At 32.7% G+C, this 14,156-nt stretch overlaps 2 protein-coding genes across 3 annotated transcripts in view; one reads left to right on the forward strand and one right to left on the reverse strand.

Annotated features, from left to right (window-relative positions):
* LOC129228054 (rab3 GTPase-activating protein catalytic subunit-like) overlaps positions 1 to 14,156 on the forward strand; it is a 388,943-nt gene that overhangs the window by 34,432 nt on the left and 340,355 nt on the right. The window lies entirely within an intron of this gene.
* LOC129228055 (leucine-rich repeat neuronal protein 1-like) overlaps positions 4,929 to 14,156 on the reverse strand; it is a 93,153-nt gene continuing 83,925 nt past the window's right edge. For both annotated transcript variants that reach the window (XM_054862688.1, XM_054862690.1), the window contains 3 exons: positions 10,546 to 10,732; positions 9,088 to 9,524; positions 4,929 to 6,350 (listed from right to left, as the gene is read on the reverse strand). In XM_054862688.1, coding sequence (XP_054718663.1) covers positions 6,087 to 6,350; positions 9,088 to 9,524; positions 10,546 to 10,732 — 888 coding nt within the window. In that variant the 3' untranslated portion in view covers positions 4,929 to 6,086. The remainder of the gene's footprint in view (positions 6,351 to 9,087; positions 9,525 to 10,545; positions 10,733 to 14,156) is intronic.

Genomic DNA, 14,156 nt, shown 5'->3' on the forward strand with positions numbered 1-14,156 from the left:
AAAAATGGTCCGATTTTTTGGGTCTTGTACCGTTGGAAAGCCCGTAAAAAATAATCATTTCGAAAATACCCGCAAAGACTAGAACCGCGGACATCGAAAAATGACTGCAAAAAAAGTTATAAGCGTTTGAAGTAAAAATTAATTTATTTCAAAAAGAAATTTCTTCCTCCATTTGTTGCGCGAGATTAATTTTAGCTTAAAGAAAAGCGGAACAGTATTATTTGTTGCCATTTCATGCATGAGTATCTAGAAGCAAAATTTCTTGCAATTGGTTTTTAATGCATTTGGAGTTTTGTCTGTAGCAGGGCATTTAAAATATATTTCCCTTTTGATTAGGTTTTCGCAAGTCGATGTTTTCATGTACGATTTTAATCGTGACCGTCGCAACAGAGAGCGAGAGTAACGTTTTAATGGATGTGTAGTCTTCAAAAAAATCTGATTCTTCTTCCCTTTTTTTAAACATTATTTTTAAGGGTGTATGATATGTTTGTTTTAATGACGATATTGAGGAATATTTCACTTATTTGAAAGGATGCTTTTTATGCTATTAGACCCATTCCAATGAATATTTTCAAAACTATTCCTCACGAGAATTTTAAAGGGCGATTGACGCTCTTTGAAAACTGTTACCTTTATTATATCTGAGACACGATTTTTTCCATTATAGGTATTTTACGGCACATTATTAATCATGACGATTATTTTTGTTTAGCTTATTGTTTGATTAAGCCTATGCAGAAACTACTTATTTGGTAAAAGCATGCATTGTTTTGTCACTGTACTTTTTTTTTTTTTTTTTGTTTTTTGAACAAGAAAAAAAAAACTTATAAAATGAAAAGTAATTTTCCAAGTAATTTAACCAAGTCATTTAAAGTTAAAAAGTCCGCCAACTGAAAAACCCAAATTGCCAAATAGACTTTAAATGAGCCTTTAACATGCAAAATTATTTGCTAAATGAAAATATCGAGTGATAAATAAATGTGAACGTTCCATTAAAATAGAAATTATAAAAGACGAAGCAAACATGACGACGATGTAAGCATATTTTAAAAAAATTCTTACATTTTACAGTGTACGGTATTTCCTTTTTGTCCCTGGTGTACCGTGTTTTATAATTACGTTGTTCTTCTGCTAATGAAATTTCGTTTAAACTTTTTCTTTAGAAAACCTTTGCGGTGTTTTATTTTTATTTTTACGTATTTTTATTCAACGGACTTTCTGCTTCACTCGCAAAAGGGCTGGGTTCCGGTAACGTGGTCCTTGGCGCGTTCGCGATGAATAATACAGTTGGAGCATTATTTTAAGTTTTAAAGCAACAGTAAATATAATTTAAAGTTTTGGCGAATAGTTTTAAGTTCCAAAGAAATTTTAATAGGTTTTTTTGAAAAGGTGTGTACGAATTTTAGTTAAAGAAAAATGACCACATCAGTGGGAGGGGGAAAGGGGGCGTGGATTTTTTTTTATTCAACAGACTTCCTTTAAATTCTTAGCACGGGCACCGCCGTACGGGTATTGCTAATCATAGTATAAAGACGTTTACGTCAACGATATTCTCTAAATGTGGAGCTGCAAACGTTTTCCTGCCTTATAGAGTTGAAAATCGGCACTTTAGTAGAGCCTTCTGGGGGGGGGGGATTAATAATATGTCAGAGGTACTCACCCCCCAAGAACAAGCCCCCTAAATATTGCAAAGACCCTCTAAAAAGCAAAAGCCCCCTCAAAATAAGTGTAATAATACCCCTTAAGTGAAATAATACCCCTTAAAGCAGCCCCCTAAAAATATCAGTGGCTCAGTCTGCGCTCTAGGTGAGGCCCCTGAATAAGTGTCAGTTTTTTGCATGTACTCTAGTTAACATATCTCCTGTTGATATGTAGGTACACACAATTCACATTTTCTTTCAAAACTTAGTTTACTGATTGCGTTTCGGAAATTGGGAATTTCTTCTCTTTTTGTAATGAGAAAAAGATGCAGAAAATGGTGACTCGCTGCAAAATTTGGGGGAAGGGGGGGAGTACCTTTTTCTTAAGTTTCTGAATATTAAGACACCTTGATTCACACCCACAGAAATTTTGAAGAATTCTGCAGATATTTTAAAGATTTGAGGCTTTACCTTCAGAAAAACTGCAGTTTTCCTGCTGAAAATTGGTGATCTTTGATTTATATTCTGAAGTCCAAAACTGTGTTGGGCCTGTTGTTATCCGATTCGGGATCTTGTTTTTAATTATAAAGCCAAAAAAAAAAAAAAAAAAGGTTTTTTTTCCCCCACCGTTGAACCTGCGTAAAACATCGACATTTAAATGTTTTCGAGGGCGATGGGCCAGTTTTTTCTCGAAGTTAATTTCGGCCGCCGATGAAGATGTTTTTTTTTTCCTTAACACTCGGCGCCGAAGATTTGGTCGAGGCCTATGAAAAAGGTAATTCCATTATATTTGAATTCAAGAAATAATTGCTTTTGATTTATTATAAGCAGTGGCGTAGCTAGACCCGACTTTCGGGGGGGGGGGGGGGGTTACTTCTTTTACATATATATATATATATATATATATATATATATATATATATACAGGCGCGGATCCACGGGAGGGGAACTGGGGGAACGTTCCCCCTCCAAAATCCCAAGTGTACCTAAAAATTTTCAAAAGAGAGCACGGGAAAATAATTCCGTTTTTCAAAACTTGAACTATAAGAAAGGCGCCAGAAAAAGTAAGGAGAGAATTTCAAAAGCGGATCAAAAAAGAGGAACTGCTGGAATGTCCCCCCCCCCCACACACACACTTTAGAACGTGAACTAAGGCACCAGGAAAAGCAATTAGGCAACAACAGAAACGGATCCATGGAGGGAACTGGGGGAACCTTCTCCTCCCCTCAAAACCCCCATATATACCTAAAAATTTTCACAATAGAGTAGAAAAAATCTTCTGTTTTATAGAACTTAAATTCGAGGAAAAGCTCCAGAAAATTCGATCAAACAATAGCAAAGGCGGATCCCTGGAAGGGAACTGGGGGAACGTTCCCCTTCCTCTAAATTCTCATGTGTACTTAAAAATTTTCACAATGTATTACAGCGAAGTTCTCCAGTTATATAGAACTTTAGCTTGAAGAAAGGCGCAAGAAAAAGATAGGAGAGAATTGCAAAAGCAGATCTAAAGAGGAGAACTGGGGAATGTTCCCCTCTTCCCTGCATAAAAATAAATAAATAAATAAAGACAAACCTGTTTAAACTGTTTTTTGCATTTATTTGGTGAAGGATTGATCATTATATTTAAAGCTACTGCAATTCAGTGGCGCTATTAGAGGTGGAGGCTGGAGGGGGGGGGACACAGGGCGACAGGATCCGTGATCCCCCAGAAGGCCGAGTAGAATGTTTTTGTAAAACATTTCCTATAATTAAAGAGAACAATAGAACGTACCTTGGAAACAGTCGCCTTTTTTAGTCGGTCTAAAAATAAGAAAGTCTTCATAATGTCGGAAGTCCGCTTCCTCTGCCAATACCTTTAAAGCGCGTCTCAAATCTTGTTTTCAGGACTTCAATTTTGAAAATTTTAAAGGGGAGAACTACCTAACACCTCGCATTCTAATAACTTCGAGAATCGTTTAAAATTGCTTGTTTGGAGCTTCAATTTTTAAAAATTGCCAAACCCCTGACGTGACCAAATATGGTCTACAGTCATTTTTTTAAGATGTCGATAACGAAAAATTTCCGGACAAGGGTCCGAATGCTCCTGTAGAAAATCTGAACATTAAAAAATTAAGGTTTTGAAAAATTTAATGGGGAAAGTGTTTAAATCCTTTATCACAGAATATTGCTCAAAAACTTCGTTTTCTATTACTTCAATTTCGAAACATTTTTTGGGAAAAGCCCCAGAACCGTACTGCTCGAAGTATTGTCAAAGTTAGTCTGTAACTGCGTTTTTGGAAATTCAATTTCAGAAAATTTAGCGGTGGGATTTTCGATTTAAATCTATTTTACAAAAAAAAACGGATGCAGCCCCCCAAAAAAATCCCATCTCTGACCCTATTGTCAATAAATATCGCCTATAATTGTGTTTTTAAAACTTTAATTTCCGCAGGCGGCCCCCAAACCTTTCTTTTTCGTAACATCACCAGAGGCCGTCTAAAACTGCGTCCTTAAGACTAGAATTTCAACTTTTTTTTTCAACAACCGCCCTATCAGATGGTGAAAATTTTAAAAGTGCACCCTCTATATGTGGTTGAACCACTGGTGCAAATATTATTTCCTTTAAGCACATACAAATAGAAAAATGAACAAACTTTTTAAACTAATTATTTAAGAATTGTACTTTTAGAATTTGTAATGAATACATTTTTTTCATAAGAGGCATTAAGAAGCAGTAGATACGTTGTAAAACTCAATATTTATGGTTATTTTTTAATGAGTAATTTCATATAACTCCCCCACCCCCATAAACATACTTGCTAGAAAAGTTCCCCTCCCAAATCCATAGTCTGGATCCGCCCCTGTATATATATATATATATATATATATATATATATATATATATATATATATATATATATATATATATATATATATATATATATATATATATATATATATATATATATACATATGATCACTTGGAATTTTTTCCTTTTCTTCTTTTTTTTTCTTTCTCTTCTCTCTTCTTTTTCTCTTTTTTTTTTGAGACTAACGTTTCGGGGGGGGGGGGTTTGTCCCCAAAACCTCCCCCTTAGCTACGCCCCTGATTATAAGTTACAAAAGTTTAAGTTGCTTCCATTTTTGAAGCAATTCATTTCAAAACTTAAGATTTAAATCTTAAATCAATAATTACGAGTGGGGGTTTTTCCCCCTTTTCCCCTCTTCAAATTTTAGGGATATGCCACTGTTTTTGCCGGCGAGTTCAGTATTTCTATTATACAAATAGCGTGATTTTTGTGCGCGGGAGCATGCACTCCATAATTATGAGAAAAACGCGGACTATAAAATACTATGTTGATAAAAATGTTCTGTTATTTGCGTATTGAAAATCATAAGAAAGACATTGTATAATGTTTTTATTTGTTTCACAATATACATATGTTGTTATATTGGTACATTTTTCATGGTGTGGCATTATACTTTGTACAATCAGGACTTCTCAAACTTTGGTTTTAACCCTATAAAGAACTAATTTTTCAGTCATTTTCATCTTTTACCTTGATAGCTGTCAACAAGGAAGCAAAGAATTTGCGAAAGCTCAAAAACAGTCATAATATATAATTAAAACATATTAACGCACATTTTTAGAAAAATGTGAAGCTCTAAGTTGTTTCAAGTTAATAAGAAACGAAACATCAATTTGTAAGCGATTCCAGTCTCATATTTCGTTTAATTCTGTAGGCTAATACAGACTTGAACTAGTTTCCTATACTGCCTCGTTTGCGATTTCGATTGCTTCTTAGTAATTTTTACAATGAAATTATGTCTTAAAATTGTCAACTTACCTGGAAAAAAAAAAAAACTCGCCGTCGTCTAGACTAGATGAAATAAATACTGCTCAAATGCCATCGAACATTATTGTGCTTAAATTAATGTAGATTATTTTTCTTTTTGAAAACTTTCGTTGATTCTTAATCCATTTTTTTTTTGCCTGCTCTCAGATGTAATATCCCAATCTTTTCCTATTATAATTTGTAAATAAAAGGGCTAAGAGATTAGAAAAGCTAGAAATCTCATGAGCATGTGGAAAATAAATAATTATTTGGAAAGATTTCAATACTGCTTGTACCTTCAACCCAGCAGCAGTATTTGTATGCCCTTAAGAATACCCACCACCCCTCATTGTTTGAGAAGTCCTGTTCATTATGATATGAAGTTCTGCCTGCAGAATACATTAACATCTTATGATGCAGAAAATGAAATTCATTTGACTGTCTTTCAGTCCATGTATGCTCTGATGTTGCTCACTGCCGTTGTAGAATGGATACTGAGAATGTCAAGTCGATATTCGAAGAATAGTTGATGAAATGTGTCGCAGAATTGCATTGTTTATAGTTCAAAATAACTATGGGGATGAAGGAAGCACATTTGGTCATAATGTTCCAAAGGAAAACGGATTGCAGTTCATCTAATGCTATAATCCTTCCTGTATTTCCTTACTCCTGGTACCATATGGTTTTGGCTGATGTAGATGTCGACGTCGTTGTCCTTCCAAATCGACCTGCCGTTCCAGTCGGATTCGCATTCTGTTGATGAACTGGCAGAGGCCAGGCGACCGTTTGGTCTCTGTTTCTTCTTTTTGATGTATCCCCCGGTGTAAGGGTGGTGGTAACCGTTTGGTCTATTCAACGATTTGGACCTTTGAATGTCGAGGTTATTTGGAGAAACCTGCAATGAAGAACAAAGAAATTTTAAATTTTGAATTAGTATAATTACTTGGTATAAAAAAAATTGCAAAATCGTTTCATTTATTACAAAACTATTGGAGCTGTTTCCAGTTATGTTGGCAAATAACAGCTATCAACATCATTCATCAGTTTTTCCTTCATTCGTTCAATTAACTATTTAATCACTCAAGCAACCATTCATTTATTCATTCAATCAGTGATTTCCTCATTTATTCATGTTTTCAATCAAACTGATTCATTCATTTGTTCAATCAATCAATCAACCATTTATAACTTCAATCAAATAATCAATCATTTATTCATTCACTCTTTTTATTAATCAATCGTTTTTTATTCAATTATTCATTCTCTCTTTCACTGAATAAAAATTTCATTCAATTATGCATCCATTCAAGCTGTCGATCAGTCTTTCATTTATTTATTCAATCATGCAATCCATTCATGCATTGATTCTTTCAATCAATCAATCAATCTATTCGATCATTCATTCTACCAATCTCAATTATCCTTTCAATCCATCATTAGTTAATTGTTTCAACTATTCATTTAACTATCAATCTATCATTTATTTGTTAATTTCATTCATTTGATCAGTCAAACATTCATTCATTTAATTAATCATTTATTCATTAATTTATCGATCAATTATAAACTTATTCATTCAATAAATCCGTTCACTGTATTAATCTTTCAATCCATCATTCAATTAATTATTCACTCATTCAAGTGATCGATCAATCTTTCATTTATTTATTCGATCAAACTATCCGTTCATTCATCCTATCAACCAATCAATTCTTTCATTCATTCTACCAATCAATCATTCGTTCATTTTTTCATTCAATCCACCATTCGTTAATTCTTTCAATCAATCTATCATTTATTTGTTTATTTCATTCATTTGATCAAACAATCATTCATTTATTCAGTCATTTAATCAATGTATCAATCAATTATTAACCTATTCGATTAAAGTGAAAAATTAACGTAAATAAAGCACAAATACTGAAGAAAATACAGCATATAGCTATTTCAAGGCTACAATGGATCCTCTTCATCGGTGTAAAAAACTCACCAACACAACTGGAAAGTCGCGAGAGAACTAACGTCGTTCACATGGACACAGGCAACCATACCGAAGAGGGCCAACCAATAGGAATTCAAGATGAAAGACGATAATCAACCAATCTTATCTTTTTGTTTCCTGGATTCTGATTGGTTGTCTCTGCTTGGGGTTGACCTGTTGTTTGCTGGTTGGTTGATTATCTTATGGTGTCTTGAATTCCTATTGGTTGGCCCTCTTTGGGTATAAATACCGGTGTCCCCTTGGACTATGTTAGTTTTCTCGCGACTTTCTGGTTGTGTTGGTGGTGAGCTAATTGCACTAATGAAGACGCTCCATTGTAGTCTTAAAATAGCTATATGGTGTATTTTCTTCAGAATTTAAGCTTATTTATTGATTTTTTACTTTAATCATATTGTAGCACAAAGTTCATTCAATTATTTTTCATATTAAACTATTCATTCAATCAATCCATTCACTATAACAAACAATCATTCATTCATTATGTCATTCATTCGTTCATTTAACTAATCATTTATTTATAGATTCAATCAATCATTCCTTCATTCATTTGATCAATCAATTCATCATTTAATAAGTCCTTTTTTCCTTAATTCTAGTTATGATCCAGCTGTTCATTTATTTAATCATTCAATCAAATTTAATTGATGATTCACTTAATCAATCAATTTATCATTCTTTAATTTAATCAACCAACCAATCGCTCATTTAAGGATTTATTCTATTTATCAATCAGTCAATCAGCAATGCATTTATTTATTTATTCAGTCAGTCGTTCATTTAATCAAGTTATCTTTAATGTACTCATTCATTAGTTTAATCATTTATTCGTTCTTTATGTCAGTTGATCAGTCAATCAATCATTTATAAAATCAACATACCCAATCCAATCAATCAACCAATCATTCACTTTTCAATCAAACATTTATTCATTCATCCGTAAAATCAATCCGATCGATCATTCATCTCTTCAGTCCTTCAATTAAACAACCTATCATTAAATCAATATATCAATCATTCATTTAATTGTTTATCAGGTCGTGCACTCAATCATACTATCGATCAATGCATTTAATGAAATTAATTACTTAATTCATCACTTCATTTATTTACTAGTTCAGTCATTCACTGATTCATTCACTTAGTCAGTCACGCATTTATTCATTTTCACACTCATACATTCAATATGTTTCCTGTAATAAATGATCATTTTGTAATCACTTTTTTATATTATACAAAATTATGCTTCATTCTGACAATTTTTTCTTTGTGCTTAAATTTTTATGGCTAAAGGCGGAGTGTGTATTTGTAGTTGTTACTAATATATTTAAATATCTATAATATTTTAAGCTAGTATACGGCGCTTTCAAAATTTGTAAATGAAAATGAAGTAATGTTACTGCAAACTTAAATGTTACACTAATATTGCACAAACATGCAATATACGTTGCATATTCTTGATCTCCTCTTTATCGTGCTGCAAGAAGGATCAAATGAGTTCTTTATAAATCCAAAACACTTGATCGTAATTTTAGTCTTAACCTTCACTTTGTGTTGTTAGTTTGCTTATTTCACTCAGATTAGGATAATTGGTTATAAAATGTGCCTTCACCGTAGTTACAGATGTACTTACCTTAGAAATATGGGAATATGACAACCTTGATTCATTGTCATGTGTGGAATACGACTTCGAAAATCCGTTTGCTAAAGATCTAGGTGCTTTCAGAGTAGAGTGGAGTTGTCCGTCGCTGAGCACAAAACTGTGACTTGTGGTACCAGACTTGCTCACCAAGCAATTTTGCACGTTGGTTTTTGGAGTACTTCGTCCACTGTTCCACGATAGTGTTTCCCAGTCAGTTTCTGGGGGTGGCTGCTGCTTCACCATGGCGGGCAAAACACCTGGTGGGCTTACGTGGGGGTGCATGGAAGATGATGATGGGGTTGAAAGAAGTTCTCGTCTTCTGAAGTAGAAGAGGATGACTATTAGAGCTCCGATGATGACGACTATGCAGACGACAGCAGCGGCTGCTATCGCGATCTTGTCTATCGATAAGATTCGGCTGTCATCACCTGCAAAAAAAATAAATAAATAAAATAAAATAAATAGGTTCCTAGAAGGGAAGGGCATAGGGTTACAAATTAAAAATTTTATTTTTAATTTGTAACGTTGTTCTTCTTAGAAAAGGACTAAATATGAATGAAGATCAAGTGTAACATATGCCTTTCTTTTAGAGACCCATTCAATTATTGGTTTGTAGAATGACTTCAAAGCACCATGCAAAATTGTGATAAATGGCATTTAATATTTATTTAAGACTTTTAACGATTATTAAAGTTGAAATGCATCATAGGAAGCTTTAAAGTTGAATGTAAATGCTAATTGCCATAAAACAACTTAAATGTAAAGCGTAGAAAGGAAAATATTTGTTCTAAACATAATTACTTAGTCTTAGCTAACAGAACCGGTATTTCTATGTCAATTATTGCAATACCTGCACAGTTGGAAACGGAATACTGGATTTGAGTAATACTGCGAAATTATTCTATTAATTGACTGAATATGAGAATTATAACAACAGGATTATTGAATGTGTGATTAGTAACTTTTGTTATCAGACTGTTCTCTTAATTTACTGCGACAATTTTGTCTGCTGCCAACAATTTTCAGTTAAAGCATCCAGAAAGATAGATCAAGTTAATTTCAAGAAATAAGTTGCTGGAGATTTTAGCGTTAAATATTTGCCATAGTATAAGAAATATTCCACAGTTAAAAAAATTATGTCCATGGTACTGTATTTGTTGAGATTCGCGGAAAAAGCTCAAGGTATAAATACCTACTACAGTCAACTCGTGATAACTTGAAGTTTTATAACTCGAAAATTCTTACATCTCGAAGTTTTCATTTGGGTCCCAATCTCTTGAGAAGACTGTTATCACTTCGTGTTACTCGAACTAGCAATTACTCAAAGGCTTTAGTCTGTCCCTTAAGACTTCGAGTTATCGAGTTCACTATTTTCAATTAATGGAATCATTTTTTTAATAAATGTCGATTTTAAAGATACGGATTCTTTAGTTGAAGAAGTATACAGACCTTTTAGTTCCCTGCACTGTTTAGAAGGTATGCTTTCGATTTTAATATTCGCTGGATCTTCGTACTCGATGACGCAAACTACAATACATTGGCTCAAAGGCAGATGCTCTACTTGAAGTCGTCTCTTGTCTTTGGGAATTGGAATAATCCGTTTGAGATCCCGACTTCCAAACATGCGAATCAACACCTGAAATCGATGAAGTGTTATTTTTCAGTCAACTTTTTGAAGCTATCACATTTAAAAACAGTTTCAAGACCAAGGTTCTATTTGTACTTTTTTTAGCGGAACCTTTTGTAATTATATATTGTTTATTTAAAAAAATGTACACTACAGAAAATTTCGTCTTTCTCCTCTCATGACACCAAGCAGAGTAAACGCAATAATGCAAGGGAACATACAAACCAACATTTCTTGTTCGTTTAATTGTATCGTATGTTTGTAATACGATCAGTATCTAATGCAAATGATAAGAATTTAAGACTTCCAAAAAGTTAATGCTAAAAACAATGAAACATATGTTAAAAATGTTCAAACTTTTAGAAAACTTGGTAAATAAATTGTGATTTCTAAGAACTTTTTGTCATAGCGATCTGTATATTATTAACTGGATGCAATGAATAATTTTATTCATGAATTAATTTAAAAAATAATACAGAAAAGATCACGTAGGGACTTCAAATTAATACTTTACTCTGATAAGGTGACGATATATACTCTGAGAATCGGGATGTTTATTTGGTTTCTGTCCAAAAATATAATTTCTTTATTCAAAGTACTATTAGTTCAAAAGTTTGTTTTTCTTTTTCTATTTTTTTCTTTACTTTTGCTGTTAAAATTGATTAATGAATAGATATAAAACCATAAAAATGGGATATGAGAGGAATTGGTTTCCCAGTATTAAGTTACCAAGAGAAAATCATATATTTAGAGGATTCAGTCTTATAAGGAGATTTTTTGCTACAAATGCCTTTGTCATGTGAAGGGTCTTTTTTTGTAATATTTCTATCAATCTATTAGTGTGTTGAAAGTTTTTTTTTTTTTTTTTTTGCGATTGATGGTTTTCTAAAGGGTCTTTTCTTGCAGTTGCTAGTAAGGAATCACCACTTTTGGTTGCAAATATTTCGCAGGTGTGTTGTCACATAAAGACATTCGATATGAGAAAGGTCTCAATCGCAAAAATAATCATGAAAAGTTCTAAAATTTCGTGTGTCATGTTTAATGTTTTGAAACTTTTTTAAGGAAATTTGTGAGTTTCTGAAAGTTCTTTGTTTCATTTTTTTGTTTCCGAAATACCGAGGTGAACTCCTGATCTAACATAGTGTCTTATAAATACATACTTTTTAAGTAATTTGTGCTACTTAGCCCAAATTTCGTGGATTCACCTATGTCATTTTTTGTTAACTTGTTTTTTTGATTAAAATAATGAAGTTAAATTGAGAAAGTCATATTTTATTTTAAACTCAAAGCTTGACATTAAATCGAGGACGGATACAAGGGAGGGGCGATGGGGGCAATCGCCCCCTCCTTGAGCCAAGATGCAAGAACTCTCCCCCGCCAAATTTTCTATACTTAAGTTCCAAAAACATAACTTTAGCCGATATTCAATAATGTTAAGGGAAAAAGGATACTCTCCCTCTCTGATTTTTATCAGAATATTTGTAGGTTTGAAAACGCATCTGTAGCACATTCTTAACACTTCAGTGATAGGAATCGGAGCTTTTTACAAGAAGTTTTTCAAAATTCCAAGAACTCAATTTTAAACAATCTTAGATGAGTCTCGGGGGCTATCCTCTGAAAAGTTTTTTAAATTGAGGTTAAAAAAAAAAGCAATTATACGACACCTTTATTGACGTTAAGGTAAGGAATGAGTTCGGTACACTGCTCCAAAAGTTTTCGTAAAGGGGAAAAAAAGTATTTTGAGACGATCTTCCATGCTGTTAGGGGGCAAAAGTTTGGGAATTAATAAAAGGATAAGTATCTGAAATCAATCGCCCCTTCCTTGAATATTTTCTGGATCCATCTTTGACTTAAATTGATGAAATATCATTTTTCTCTGGCGGCAGTAAAACCTTCCTACTTTTATTTAGTTAAAAAAGAATTTAATAGACAGAACTTTCGTGTATTGATCTTTAAATCTTAATATATAAAAATCAATGTCCTGAGATAACATATATATATATATATATATATATATATATATATATATATATATATATATATATATATATATATATATATATATATATATATATATATATATATATATCAACGCACAGCCAATACCGCTGAAGTCTTAGACTTGAAATTTGGCAGTCATGTCCACATGATTACGAAAGTATCCACTAAGAAAGGATTTTTCAAAATATCAATTAGTTTAGGAGAAATTAATTAAAACCCCTTAATTTCTGTGAAATTAAAACCTGTCATTGAAATTTAAATCCCTTATTTTCGGAGACTTTCCTCCATTCAAATCATTATTCAGTACTTCATCTCAACTTTTGGTCGCAAGCGAATTTCAATTTTGATATTGTTTTTGTTTCTCACGTGATTCTTCGAGGCTTTTCTCAAGTCAAATAATAATGTTTCTGTCTTTTGCTCTCATTTTTTAAAACTAGGAACGAAGTTTTTAAGAACATCATCACAGACGGACTATCCTTTTGAATTCAGAAGAGTGCAGTTTCCTGTAAAAGTTTGCTTTGCAGTAACCATTAATAAGTCACAAGGACAAACATTAAAAGTAGCAGGGATCGATTTAAGAGAAGACTTTTTTTTCACACGGCCAATTTTATGTAGTTTGCTCCAAAATCAGTTCATCAAGCAGCTTAATAATTTTAGTACCCAAAAAAAAAAAAAAAAATCTAAAAATGTTGTATACAAAGAAGTTTTCGCTTAAACATAGGTATAACAATAAAATGTGGATGACCTGTGTTTGCAAAGATAATCAATACTTTAAAAGGATCGTTAATAACAGTTAAAGATCGCTTAAGGACAAGGGCATAGATATAAGGAGTCCAGGGGCCCCGGGATCCTCCCAAAATTAGAAAAAATTATAGATAATAAGTAATTATTATAGGGGATTTTCGAAACTAGGTGCACCAAGCACTGCTAATTCTATTACCCGAGCAATGCCGGGTACGGGAATGCTAGTAGTTTATATAATTCGATGCATTAAAATAGCTTTTTGAGATTTTAGCAAACCCAACGACGTGATTTGAATTCGAATTGATTATTGATATAAGCATTTAAATAAATTATTTTAATTTTTTTTCATTTATCTAAAGTTTTTGAAACGACTGTGAAATTTTTTTTCTGGGTTATGAGCCAGTTATTAAAAAAAAAATCGCATTTAAAACTTTTACAAACACTCTATTGCTCAGCCACTTCCAGGATATCATGGGAGATTCACACCAGTATTATTCTTTATTTAGTTACATTGATGATGCATACCAAGTTTTAAAAAACTCGGTATTAAGTTAATGACCACCATAGATTTTCTTGCTCTATGATCACCAATCGGTGTTTGAAATTTTAGTTCGAGGTTGCTTAATTAAATCAGCGAACTGACCTCAAATTGCGAAAGACTGCAATCGAATCTACTTTTGATACAAAT

Source organism: Uloborus diversus, chromosome 8, assembly GCF_026930045.1.
Source record: "Uloborus diversus isolate 005 chromosome 8, Udiv.v.3.1, whole genome shotgun sequence".
In the NCBI taxonomy this organism is placed as follows: domain Eukaryota; kingdom Metazoa; phylum Arthropoda; class Arachnida; order Araneae; family Uloboridae; genus Uloborus; species Uloborus diversus.